The 14192-nt window shown below is 37.4% G+C and overlaps 1 protein-coding gene across 1 annotated transcript in view; it reads left to right on the plus strand.

Annotated features, from left to right (window-relative positions):
* LOC138316642 (WD repeat-containing protein 89-like) overlaps positions 1-13147 on the plus strand; it is a 39248-nt gene extending 26101 nt beyond the window's left edge. The window contains exons 11-14 of the mRNA XM_069258316.1: positions 7383-7459; positions 11074-11179; positions 11774-11899; positions 12134-13147. Of these exons, the coding sequence (XP_069114417.1) occupies positions 7383-7459; positions 11074-11179; positions 11774-11899; positions 12134-12187 (363 nt within the window). The 3' untranslated portion in view covers positions 12188-13147. The remainder of the gene's footprint in view (positions 1-7382; positions 7460-11073; positions 11180-11773; positions 11900-12133) is intronic.
* The last annotated feature ends 1045 nt before the right edge of the window (positions 13148-14192 follow it).

The raw sequence follows: 14192 nt of genomic DNA on the forward strand, positions 1-14192 counted from the left end.
TAGTTATCTGGCCATGTAGGTAGATATTGATTGTGACGTCATGTGTTCTGTCTTTGCATATTACGTAGTTATCTGCCCCTGTAGGTAGATATTGATTGTTACGTCATGTGTTCTGTCTTTACATATTACAGAGTTATCTGCCCCTGTAGGTAGATATTGATTGTGACGTCATGTGTTCTGCCTTTACATATTACGTAGTTATCTGCCCCTGTAGGTAGATATTGATTGTGACGTCATGTGTTCTGCCTTTACATATTACAGAGTTATCTGGCCATGTAGGTAGATATTGATTGTGACGTCATGTGTTCTGTCTTTACATATTACGTAGTTATCTGCCCCTGTAGGTAGATATTGATTGTTACGTCTGTGTTCTGTCTTTACATATTGTTATTTGCCCATTAGGTAGATATTGATTGTGACGTCATGTGTTCTGCCTTTACATATTACGTAGTTATCTGCCCCTGTAGGTAGATATTGATTGTGACGTCATGTGTTCTGCCTTTACATATTACGTAGTTATCTGGCCATGTAGGTAGATATTGATTGTGACGTCATGTGTTCTGCCTTTACATATTACGTAGTTATCTGCCCCTGTAGGTAGATATTGATTGTGACGTCATGTGTTCTGCCTTTACATATTACGTAGTTATCTGGCCATGTAGGTAGATATTGATTGTGACGTCATGTGTTCTGCCTTTACATATTACGTAGTTATCTGCCCCTGTAGGTAGATATTGATTGTGACGTCATGTGTTCTGCCTTTACATATTACGTAGTTATCTGCCCCTGTAGGTAGATATTGATTGTGACGTCATGTGTTCTGCCTTTACATATTACGTAGTTATCTGGCCATGTAGGTAGATATTGATTGTGACGTCATGTGTTCTGCCTTTACATATTACAGAGTTATCTGGCCATGTAGGTAGATATTGATTGTGACGTCATGATTGTGACGTCATGTGTTCTGCCTTTACATATTACGTAGTTATCTGGCCATGTAGGTAGATATTGATTGTGACGTCATGTGTTCTGCCTTTACATATTACAGAGTTATCTGCCCCTGTAGGTAGATATTGATTGTGACGTCATGTGTTCTGCCTTTACATATTACGTAGTTATCTGCCCCTGTAGGTAGATATTGATTGTGACGTCATGTGTTCTGCCTTTACATATTACAGAGTTATCTGGCCATGTAGGTAGATATTGATTGTGACGTCATGTGTTCTGCCTTTACATATTACGTAGTTATCTGCCCATGTAGGTAGATATTGATTGTGACGTCATGTGTTCTGCCTTTACATATTACAGAGTTATCTGCCCCTGTAGGTAGATATTGATTGTGACGTCATGTGTTCTGCCTTTACATATTACGTAGTTATCTGGCCATGTAGGTAGATATTGATTGTGACGTCATGTGTTCTGTCTTTACATATTACAGAGTTATCTGCCCCTGTAGGTAGATATTGATTGTGACGTCATGTGTTCTGCCTTTACATATTACGTAGTTATCTGCCCCTGTAGGTAGATATTGATTGTGACGTCATGTGTTCTGCCTTGACATATTACGTAATCTGCCCCTGTAGGTAGATATTGATTGTGACGTCATGTGTTCTGCCTTTACATATTACGTAGTTATCTGGCCATGTAGGTAGATATTGATTGTGACGTCATGTGTTCTGTCTTTACATATTACGTAGTTATCTGGCCATGTAGGTAGATATTGATTGTGACGTCATGTGTTCTGTCTTTACATATTACGTAGTTATCTGGCCATGTAGGTAGATATTGATTTGACGTCATGTGATCTGTCTTTACATATTACGTAGTTATCTGGCCATGTAGGTAGATATTGATTGTGACGTCATGTATTCTGCCTTTACATATTACGTAATCTGCCCCTGTAGGTAGATATTGATTGTGACGTCTTGTGTTCTGCCTTTGCATATTACAGGGTTACCTCCCTTGAAGGTAGGTATCCATTTGCTCATAAACACGTAAAGTCACAATCATTTCCTATCGGGAAGGGTAGATAACTTTGCAATATGCAAAAACAGAATATGCGAGTGTAACGTCATACTTTTAAATTATGTGAGTTTTGCTCGCAAAACAATGATATCACAGTGGAAACCTACTCGCAAGCAAGTTAACTCTGTAAAATGCAAAGACAAAATAGACCAGAGGTAAGAAATGTGTTTCAAATGTTTAAAGATGAATTTCAAGATGATGGAATGAATTCTTCACATTTAAAATCATTCATGGAAACTTTACCAATCAATTTAACTTCAGGTATTGAGACTAAGCACCTAACAGAATCCTTGTTAATACCACAGTAATCTATGTTGGTATCAGATCTTAGGTTTATTTCACGTTTAAATTAGCTTGTTTATGAAACTTGTTTTGAACAGTGTCACTATGAGTGTCATTTGTAAATCTGTAATTTGACGAAGGTCATTAGAAAATTATTTCACTTGAAAGACCTTTAATTTATCATTTAATTTTTAAAAGACCTGTCAGCTTTTTGCGTTCTGTATTGAATTTGATTCTTTGATAAGAGAAACTTATGAGGGAAATGATTAGGTAACTTGTATGGTGTTGTTGGTAATGGTGACCAACTTTAGATACAAATAGAAATCTGAACTACTTACTTAATCTATTTTATTATCATAGCTAGTGCATGCATACTAAATGCTCTATATCTCAGGTGACACAAACCTAGCTTTCTTGATGTGTTCTTTTCATAGAGAAAATATTCATTGGTTTACAGTATTTGTATTATTTCTTTTGAAGACATTCATCCCAGTGAAAAATCTTAATTACAAAATGGTGCTATGTCATTCTATATATATAGGGTGTGTCAGATCTAGTACAGGATACCCTTGTGGTTTAGACAGGTTTTGTGGACCAAAAAAGTTCTTTAGGCGTCAAATAAGGAAACCTAAATATATCTATAGCAGCTGGTGCTGTACAATTAATTGTATTCTATTGAGGAAATTATAAAAAAAACATGTCACAAAGTCATGATGTGGAAGAGTCAAGTAGCCAGAAAACTTACTTTCTGACCATGGCTTTTCAGCACAAAAACGTTTTTTATAAGATCAATATAACTGTCAGATTGAAAGTGAGCTTATAATGCAGTAGCATAATTGTTTAGTTTTGACTACCAGTACACAAAACAGTTCATGTTAACTTAGTGAACTTGATCACAAACCAGCTCAGAGAGGATGTGTGTGGGTGGCGGTCCTAAAAGGGAAAGAACTCTAATGTGAGGAACACAATGATATATCTATTAATGTTTTTGTTTATTAGACAGAGGTTCTCTTTTGTTTCATATATAGATCACACAATGGCTAGTTGTTCAAAAGAAATACACAGACTGTCTTGAGGAGTTACCAAAACATGAATCTGATTAGTGACCACCATCCTTGCTACGGAAATAGCATGTTTATGTAGCTATAATAAATACTACAATAGTTTATTGAAAATCAAAAATAGAAACAGGCGTGTTAACAACACTATTTTAAGGAATCACAAATGTTGTTTGTGATCAGGAAGTTGTCCGTATGTGTTTTTGTAGTGAGACCCAAGTGGAGTTATATCACCAGTAATATGGATAGAGTCAAACATTTGTTGAGTCTGAATGCAGATTAAAGTTCCAATCTAAACTTACACTATCAAAAATCCCCATCCAACCTTGTTGTTGGCATCTGTCTAACATCATAGTAGTGCCCACCTCATCTTTTTTTATAAATCTCCACCTGACATGGTAATTGGAATCCCCTCTTGATCTTGTGGTTGGAATCCCCTCTAAATCTTGTGGTTGGAGTCTCCATCTGACCTTGTAATTGGAATCCTCTCTTGATCTTGTGGTTGGAGTCCCCACCTGATCTTAAAGTTTTAGTCCCCATCTGACCTTGTGTTTGGAGTCCCCATCTGACCTTTTGGTTGGAGTCCCCATCTGACCTTTTGGTTGGAATCCCCATCTGACTTTGAGGCTGGAATCCCCATCTGACCTTGTGGTAGGAGTACCCATCTGACCTTGTGGTTGGAGTCCCCACCTGACCTTGTAGTTGGAGATCCCACCTGACCTTGTGATTGGGGACCTCACCTGACCTTGTAGTTGGAGTCCCCAGCTGACCTTGTGGTTGGAGTCCCCATCTGACCTTGTGGTTGGAGATCCCACCTGACCTTGTGGTTGGGGACCTTACCTGACCTTGTAGTTGGGAGTCCCCATCTGACCTTGTAGTTGGGGTCCCCATCTGACCTTGTAGTTAGTTGGTGTCCCCATCTGACCTTGTAGTTGGTAGTTGGTGTCCCCATCTGACCTTGTAGTTGGTGTCCCCATCTGACCTTGTAGTTGGTGTCCCCATCTGACCTTGTAGTTGGAGTCCCCATCTGACCTTGTAGTTGGAGTCCCCATCTGACCTTGTAGTTGGTGTCCCCATCTGACCTTGTAGTTGGTGTCCCCATCTGACCTTGTAGTTGGTGTCCCCATCTGACCTTGTAGTTGGTGTCCCCATCTCACCTTGTAGTTGGAGATCCCACCTGTCCTTGTGGTTGGGGACCTCACCTGACCTTTTAGTTGGAGTCTCCATCTGACCTTGTAGTTGGTGTCCCCATCTGACCTTTTAGTTGGAGTCCCCATCTGACCTTGTAGTTGATGTCCCCATCTGACCCTGTAGTTGGAGTCCCCATCTGACCTTTTAGTTGGTGTCCCCATCTGACCTTGTAGTTGGTGTCCCCATCTGACATTGTAGTTGGTGTCCCCATCTTACCTTGTGGATGGAGTCCCCACCTGACCTTGTGGTTGGAGTCCCCACCTGACCTTTTGGTTGGAGTCCTCATCTGACCTTGGAGTCCTCATCTGACCTTGTAGTTGGTGTCCCTATCTGACCTTGTGATTGGAGTCCCAATCTGACCTTGTAGTTGGAGATCCCACCGGACCTTGTAGTTGGAGTCCCCATCTGACCTTGTGGTTTGAGATCCCACCTGACCTTGTAATTGGAGTCCTCATCTGACCTTGTGGTTGGAGATCCCACCTGACCTTGTAATTGGAGTCCTCATCTGACCTTGTGGTTGGAGATCCCACCTGACCTTGTGGTTGGAGATCCCACCTGACCTTGTGGTTGGAGTCCCCATCTGACCTTGTGGTTGGAGATCCCACCTGACCTTGTGGTTGGAGTCCTCATCTGACCTTGTGATTGGAGTCCTCATCTGACCTTGTGGTTGGAGATCCCACCGGACCTTGTAGTTGGAGTCCCCATCTGACCTTGTGGTTGGAGATCCCACCTGACCTTGTAATTGGAGTCCTCATCTGACCTTGTGGTTGGAGATCCCACCTGACCTTGTGGTTGGGGACCTCACCTGACCTGACCTTGACAAGCTTTGTTGTTGTAATATGCTGTTATTTATGTTTAAAAGGCCAACGTCAATATAATCTTGCATATTTTTCATTAACAATGAAACATTAGAGGTCTCCAATCTAGCTCTCAGACGACCTTGAACAATCTGCTGATAATGTTTGGAGATGAGTAGGAAATAAAACAGCTACCATTCCTGAAGGATGATATGGTTTCTCAATTGCTGATGAGACTATTCCAGTGTTGGTTGACGGATGGTATCATTTCCCCATCACTGTGGGGAGGGTGATCTAATGTTCTACCTGGCAGCGATAGAATTCTGGTTGTTTTGTTCATAGTTCAATCTGACTTTTATTGTCCAAAAGACCAGCACCACATGTACTCAGGTCAAAGCCTGAAAGGTCACTTCTCAGGGTCAAGGAGAGTATCTCATGATAGAAAGGTGAATTATTATGTAATTTTTTATATAAAATAAGATCTGTGATTTAGAGTTTCTTGAAAATGTATGAAAATAATGTTTTCAAATTGTCACATATCTATAAAAGCTTTGGTGTAATTATACGGTCTATTGGTTATATATAAGATATGATTGACTGTTCAAAGAAGATTTTTCAAGTAATCTTTATTAATTTTAATGACACTTTATTAACATTTTTCTAAGGATCCTTGAATTTACAAAAACTTAAGTTTATTTGAAATACCGAAATAACATCAGAAGTCAGCAATGAGGTACATGTATATTTAATGCTTTTGTGAGTTAAAGGGACAATTTAGTCTAAGAGTGCATTAAAATTTGCACATATTTCGGAAACAAACCGGTTCTAACAGATATTAGATTAGTTGATTTTACTGTGATATGCCAGAAAATCCCACTGTAGTGACATTTATATGAAATGTGACTCGCTTACTGTCCGCCATTATACATAGTGGTCGGATGTCTTGTACGCCGAACCCTAGCCGTTGTCAGCGTGGTAAAGAAATATTTGTCTAGAACTACCTAAGTCGCTTTTTCAGTAGTGTGTTTACCTGATTAGATGCCTTTCATCAACTCCTCCATATCTGTTTCCTTTCAATAACTCTTGCAAATATTACCAGACTTTCTGGAAACTTGGTAACATGTTTAAATGTATCAGGGTCTTGGTCAAATTCGATCGACACTTTGATTGGACCCTATTTGGCTAATTTATGGCCCTTTGATTAACGAAAAATGCTATTTTTATCTGTTTTTGTTCAATAACTTGTGCAAATATTACCAGATTTTCTCGAAACTTTGTAACATGGTTAAATGTATCAGGGCTTTGGCATCAATATGTTTTGTCAGATCCAAATCATTTTTCTGTCTGAATTTCATGCAAATATATCTGTGGCAGTAATGGAATTTTGCCTTTACAAATGTACATGATTTTTATTTGCTTTTCAGGCTTGCTTGAATGTTTCTGTTTCAGGTTTAGTGAACTTTATGAATATATTGACATGCATCCTGTTCATTAACATCATGTCTAATTAGTGTCATTCATTATTGAGTAATTGGTTTATTACATATATTGATTTTGTGCTATTGCTAGACTAATATTTTTTCCAATAAAGCTATAATATCTCCTCAAGGATTCATACCTGAGTTATTTATACCCTTTACATCTTAGTGGCTTTCTGTTGACCTTTGTTATATGACATTCAGTATGTAATAGTATTGACTTTTTCTATTTAACAAGTTCTTATTTGATGTCCTATTTTCCTTAATTCACTCTTTGTTTATTTTTTCTTGAAACACCTTTCAAGTGCTGTCCCTGACTTGTTACACCAGGTAGAAATATATTGATATCATTTTTTCTAGAATTTTACTTTGAAAGAGCTACATATATATCTTTCAATAATAAACTGTGTCCAGATCAAATACATCAATAATATGGTCAAGGTCATATGTAGATTGTATAAAGGATTGGTATTTGTTTCAACTTCATTGAATAACAAGGAAATTAGGTGTGGAATAATTTATTATTTGTGTATGTTTTAATTGATGTTTAGGGAGACAATGCCATTGACTACCTTGTAGACTGCTTTGATGTCAACAACAGTCTGTTCCTGACAACAGGCACACACAGGTGAGATTCTCTTTCTTACTATATGTAAAAAAAAACAAAAAAAGAAACATAATGACAGGTACATGCAGGTTAAACACTTTATGTAATAATGACAGGTACACACAGTGTACACACAGCTGAGACACTTAACATAATGATAGGTACACACAGATAAGACACTCAACATAATGACAGGTACACACAGGTGAGACACTCAACATAATGACAGGTACACACAGGGGAAACACACAACATAATGACAAATACACACAGGTGAGATACTCAGCATAATGACAGTTAAACACAGGTGAGACACTCAACATAATGACAGTAACACAAAGGTGAGACACTCAACAAAATGACAAATACACACAGGTGAGATACTCAGCATAATGACTGGTAAACACAGGTGAGACACTCAACATAATGACAGGTACACACATGTGAAACACTCAATATAATGACAGGTACACACAGGTAAGACACTCAACATAATGACAGGTAAACACAGGTGAGACACTCAACATAACTAGAGGTACACACAGGTGAGACACACAACATAATGACAGGTACACACAGGTGGGACACTCAACATTAAGACAGGTACACACAGGTAAGACTCAACATAATGACAGATACACACATGTGAGACACTCAACATAACTAGAGGTACACACAGGTGAGACACTCAGCATAATCACAGGTACACACAGGTAAGACACACAACATAATGACAGGTACACACAGTTAAGACACTCAACATAATGATAGGTACACACAGGGGAGACACACAACATAATGATGACAGTTAAACAAAGGTGGGACACACAACATAATGACAGGTATGCAAAGGTGAGACACTCAACATAAAGACAGGTACACACAGGTAAGACTCACAACATAATGACAGGTACACACATGTGAGACACTCAACATAATGACAGGTACACACAGGTGAAACACACAACCTAGTGTCAGGTATACACAGCTGAGACACACAACATAATGACAGGTACACACAGGTAAAACACTAAACATAACTTCAGGTACACAAAGATAATGACAGGTATACACATGTGAGACACTCAACATAATGACAGGTACACACAGGTGAGACAATCAACATAATGACAGGTACACACAGGTGAGACAATCAACATAATGACAGGTACACACAGGTGAGACAATCAACATAATGACAAGTACACACAGATAAGACACTCAACATAATGACAGGTACACACAGGTGAGACACTCAATATAATGACACGTACACACAGGTGAGACACACAACACAATGATAGGTACACACAGGTGAGACACTCAGCATAATGACAGGTACACACAGGTGAGACACTCAGCATAATGACAGGTACACACAGGGGAAACACTAAACATAACTACAGGTACACAAAGATAATGACAGGTATACACATGTGAGTCACTTAACATAATGACAGGTACACACATGTGAGACACTCAACATAATGACAGTTACACACAGGTGAAACACACAACATAATGACAGGTAAACACAGGTGAGACACTCAACATAATGACAGGTACACACAGGTGAAACACACAACATAATGACAGGTACACACAGGTGAGACACTCAGCATAATGACAGGTACACACAGGTGAGTCACTTAACATAATGACAGGTACACACATGTGAGACACTCAACATAATGACAGTTACACACAGGTGAAACACACAACATAATGACAGGTAAACACAGATGAGACACTCAACATAACTTGAGGTACACACAGGTTAGACACACAACATAATGACAGGTACATACAGGTGAGACACTCAACATTAAGACAGGTACACACAGGTAAGACTCAACATAATGACAGATACACACATGTGAGACACTCAACATAACTAGAGGTACACACAGGTGAGACACTCAACATAATGACAGGTACACACATGTGAGACACTCAGCATAATGACAGGTACACACAGGTAAAACACTAAACATAACTACAGGTACACAAAGATAATGACAGGTATACACATGTGAGTCACTTAACATAATGACAGGTACACACATGTGAGACACTCAACATAATGACAGGTACACACAGGTGAGACACTCAACATAATGACAGGTACACACAGGTGAGACACTCAACATAACTAGAGGTACACACAGGTGAGACACTCAACATAATGACAGGTACACACAGGTGAGACACTCAGCATAATGACAGGTACACACAGGTGAGACACTCAACATAATGACAGGTACACACAGGTGAGACACTCAGCATAATGACAGGTGAGACACTCAACATAACTAGAGGTACACACAGGTGAGACACTCAACATAATGACAGATACACACATGTGAGACACTCAACATAATGACAGATACACACATGTGAGACACTCAACATAACTAGAGGTACACACAGGTGAGACACTCAACATAATGACAGGTACACACAGGTGAGACACTCAGCATAATGACAGGTACACACAGGTAAAACACTAAACATAACTACAGGTACACAAAGATAATGACAGGTATACACATGTGAGTCACTTAACATAATGACAGGTACACACATGTGAGACACTCAACATAATGACAGTTACACACAGGTGAAACACACAACATAATGACAGGTAAACACAGGTGAGACACTTAACATAACTTGAGGTACACACAGGTGAGACACACAACATAATGACAGGTACATACAGGTGAGACACTCAACATTAAGACAGGTACACACAGGTAAGACTCAACATAATGACAGATACACACAGGTGAGACACACAACATAATGATAGGTACACACATGTGAGACACTCAACATAATGACAGGTACACACAGGTGAGACACTCAACATAATGTCAGATACACACAGGTGAGACACTCAATATAACTACAGGTACACACAGGTAAGACACACAACATAATGACAGGTACACACAGGTAAGACACACAACATAATGACAGGTACACACAGGTGAGACACTCAACATAATGACAGGTACACACAGGGGAGACACACAACATAATGACAGGTAAACACAGGTAGGACACACAACATAATGACAGATACACACAGGTTAGACACTTATCATAATGACAGGTACAAACAGGTGAAACACTCATCATAATATTAATGGCAGGTACACACAAGTTTATTAAGTTGTAATTTTTGTTCAACTTAATTATCCTCTTGTGCCGTTAAAGAAGCTCCACCGCTGACAAATGGTAATTTTTTTCCTATCAAAAGCATGAGCAGAGAAAGTTACTTACTTTACACCATTACCACCATTGAGAAAATTGAGCCCCTAATTTTAGTTCAAGATTAAAATATTAAAAATAATTAATTGAATCCCACAAAATTGCTGTGACACTATGTCCTATATGGTATGCAGTACTGATTGCGCATTCACTGAAATTAAAATAAATTATTCTAGATTATTTTTTTGTGTTAATTAGACATATACATACATGTACATCATTAAACACCAATTATTGTTAATATGATGGGTATCATTTTTGCGCTGTCGGTGGTGGAGCATCTTTAATATATTAAAAAGAAAGTTAGAGTATCAAAGTTTTAACAATATAATGTGTGATAATCTACCATTAATTTACAGTGGAGACATCAGACTAGTGGATGTATCAGGCGAAACTCCTTCTGTTGTGACAACTTTATCCAAGGGACACAACTCTACAGTAAGGGTCACATACTGGGACAACAAGGTGAATGGTCTACTAATTTCTCTAAATTTGGATATAAGGCTGATTTTAACAAAACTTTGCATTACTACCAGCCCATGATATAGACAATGGTAAAAGTCTGCTGTCACAGTTATTCCAACATTATGATGCAAAAACATGACCAACTTAAATATTAAAGGTCAGGTATTCGCAAAAAGTTCAAGGTCATATTTTTCATTTTATAAATATCTTTTCAAAGACATTAATAGGAAACATTTGTTATAAAAAAAATAAAAATTAATTAACCTGAAGCCATGAAGTCATGGTTATTCCACAAGTCAAGGTCAATTTTTAGCATTTGTAATGGTGAATATTTCTGTTTTGACATAATGGATCAAGTTTGCCAGAATAAAACTGAAGGTGACAGGTCAAAGAATTTAAGGCCACGGGGTCAAGGTCAGGATTTCAAAGTCAAAGTCACTTACATCAGTTTGAAGCAAAGTCATGTGAATCTTAGACAAAGATTAGGAGTGGAGAGTGGAATACACATAGCTGCTGTGGTGTGCTTACTTCATTGTTAAGTGTTCAATATTTGTAGGTAACTATTTTCAATTAATTGTTTTATTTTGTAAACAGACTGGTAGTTTAGTGACTGGAGGAGAAGACTCCTACCTCTGTCTGTGGTCTAAAGATGGACAACTACGTACACCCCATGGAACAGTTAGTGTCACTGAGAGTCAGGTCTCGTCTTCACATGGAAAGGTATGACAATCACCTGTACTCTATCCATATGTTAAAAGGTTAAAGGTCAATAAGCCAAAGGGATAACTCTTATCTGTTTCAAACATACATGACACTCACTTTTAAACCACTGAAGCATATTTTTTTTAACAAAAACAAATCTATACTATGTTTGCATTTTACCACATATTCATTGGTCTTTTATGAAGGATTTGATAATGGATTAATATTAATGGTATTTCTGTTCTGTTTCAGGTGAAGTCAAAGACGAAGGGTTCCTCTCATAAAAAAAAGTCCAGGCCTTATTAGTTGTTTGTTTCATTTTATAAACATTAGTTATACATATGACACGGCTTTGTCTTTTCTTTTCATCAATACCATTACTCCCCGTTAAATTTGAAGATGTTTCAAGTTTACGTCACAGATTTTAAAATTCACTAGGTAGCATCTTTCATTCTCATGAGGAGCAAGATGAGATATCTCAAACTGAGGGATAAGACCTTAAGGTTGCATGTTTATGTTTTGGGAGACTGCAGTATAATGAACTATGATCTATTATAGTGCTACCCTACTGAAATATACCAGACTTTGATGTGAGAAGAACATGGACTCATAGATTACAATCCTTCTGTCTCTTTATCAAACATTAAGTGCTATAAGGTCACTATAGCTTAACATCAATAGCTACAGCATTGACATCACTGCAGGACACTGTTAACATTACAAGACTCAATTTAAAATTGTTTTATTAATGTCATGATGTTAATTCTCCGATTATCTTGCTTAGTTTGTTTTTACTTTGGTTACTGTAAGAAAATCTCATTTCTGTGAAAAGTTATGGGTGATATTTATGGAATGATGTTGATCCAAAATACAACCAATTTGTAAAATATATCTTATTAAAAGATATTTCATGATAGATACCAGTGGTAAAAGACATGAAGTAGAGCTGTATTGTAAATTAATTTAATTACAACTTTATTTTGCACTTTCTGTACCATACAATTATAGAGACGTAAATTTGCGAGATGTGAATAACTGAAAATTGATTGTTTGTATTTTCTATAATTTTGTGATTTTTCATTCTGTTTCACGAAATTAAATTGCACATGGCATACCATCCCAACACAGAGGTACTGTATAGTGCTTTAAGTTCACAGGTACATATTTTATGGTTTTGTAAATGAAATATAAAATTCAAGGTACACCAATTCCTCTAAATACAATATATACATACTTATCAATAAAGTTTTAATATTGTCAGTGTTATTAATTTTTTCTTTTCTATTGATTTTGAGTATGATCGCTTGGGTGCGGTGCAATTTTGGATAGGATACATGTTAATCAAAGCCATGTCACAAAATGTGGTACATGCACAACAATGTAGCAATTATTTCTGTAGTGTTTTGAATTTGCAGATTTCAGTAAAACTGCAAATACAAATGTATAGTATAAATAAAGCATCCTTAAAAATTGTATCTGCTATACACTTAGCAGAACACTTAACAATAATATGCAATAAAACATTGAGAGAAAGAGATAAAATCAATAGCATTATTAGTGAAACATTGACAGAATTGTTAACAGGAATATGTCGCCCAACTTCCTAGCTTTAGTGTCATATAAACAAGATATATACTCTGCATTACCGTCTCCAGTGGTATTAAAACATGGTTCATGAGGAAGCAACAAAATAATGCAATATTCTTGTTGTAATGAAACTTACATTAGGTAGGTGGCCTAATGCTATAAAAACTGGTAATTAATTGTCGCGGCATGTCTTTGTTGTGTCGTTTTACAGGAAATTAAAGGACATTATCATGGACGTTCTGGATATATTTTTGTATTGGAAATCAATGTAAATCACTGTTTGGACCTATTCTTGGAGCTCACATAGCTATTGATGGGGCAGGACCCTGATTAAGTGGGATAAGATATTGTTTTGGAAATGTCAGCGGGGATCAATACATTGATACCTTGTATGTATAGTTGGTAAGCTCAGGATTACATGTGCCAAGTGTAACCAACTGGCCTACTGTGTCTCCAGGACATGCCTATGTCTGTGTAAAATGTACTGTTTTAAAGAAAATTAAAGTAATATATCTTTAGGGTGAAAAGATATTATAAATGATCCTTAATACCTTCAACATTATTGCATACTCCATGGGATGAATGCATAATATGGAGATAATATTTTACCAAGGATAATACCTTTTGTTTTGTTATGCATCAACAGTCAACTTTTCAAAACATACTCTTGGAAGCATTATCTTCTACACATCTTAATACATAGCTCAATGTTCACTAACAAAGG

Source organism: Argopecten irradians, chromosome 2, assembly GCF_041381155.1.
Source record: "Argopecten irradians isolate NY chromosome 2, Ai_NY, whole genome shotgun sequence".
Lineage (NCBI taxonomy): Eukaryota > Metazoa > Mollusca > Bivalvia > Pectinida > Pectinidae > Argopecten > Argopecten irradians.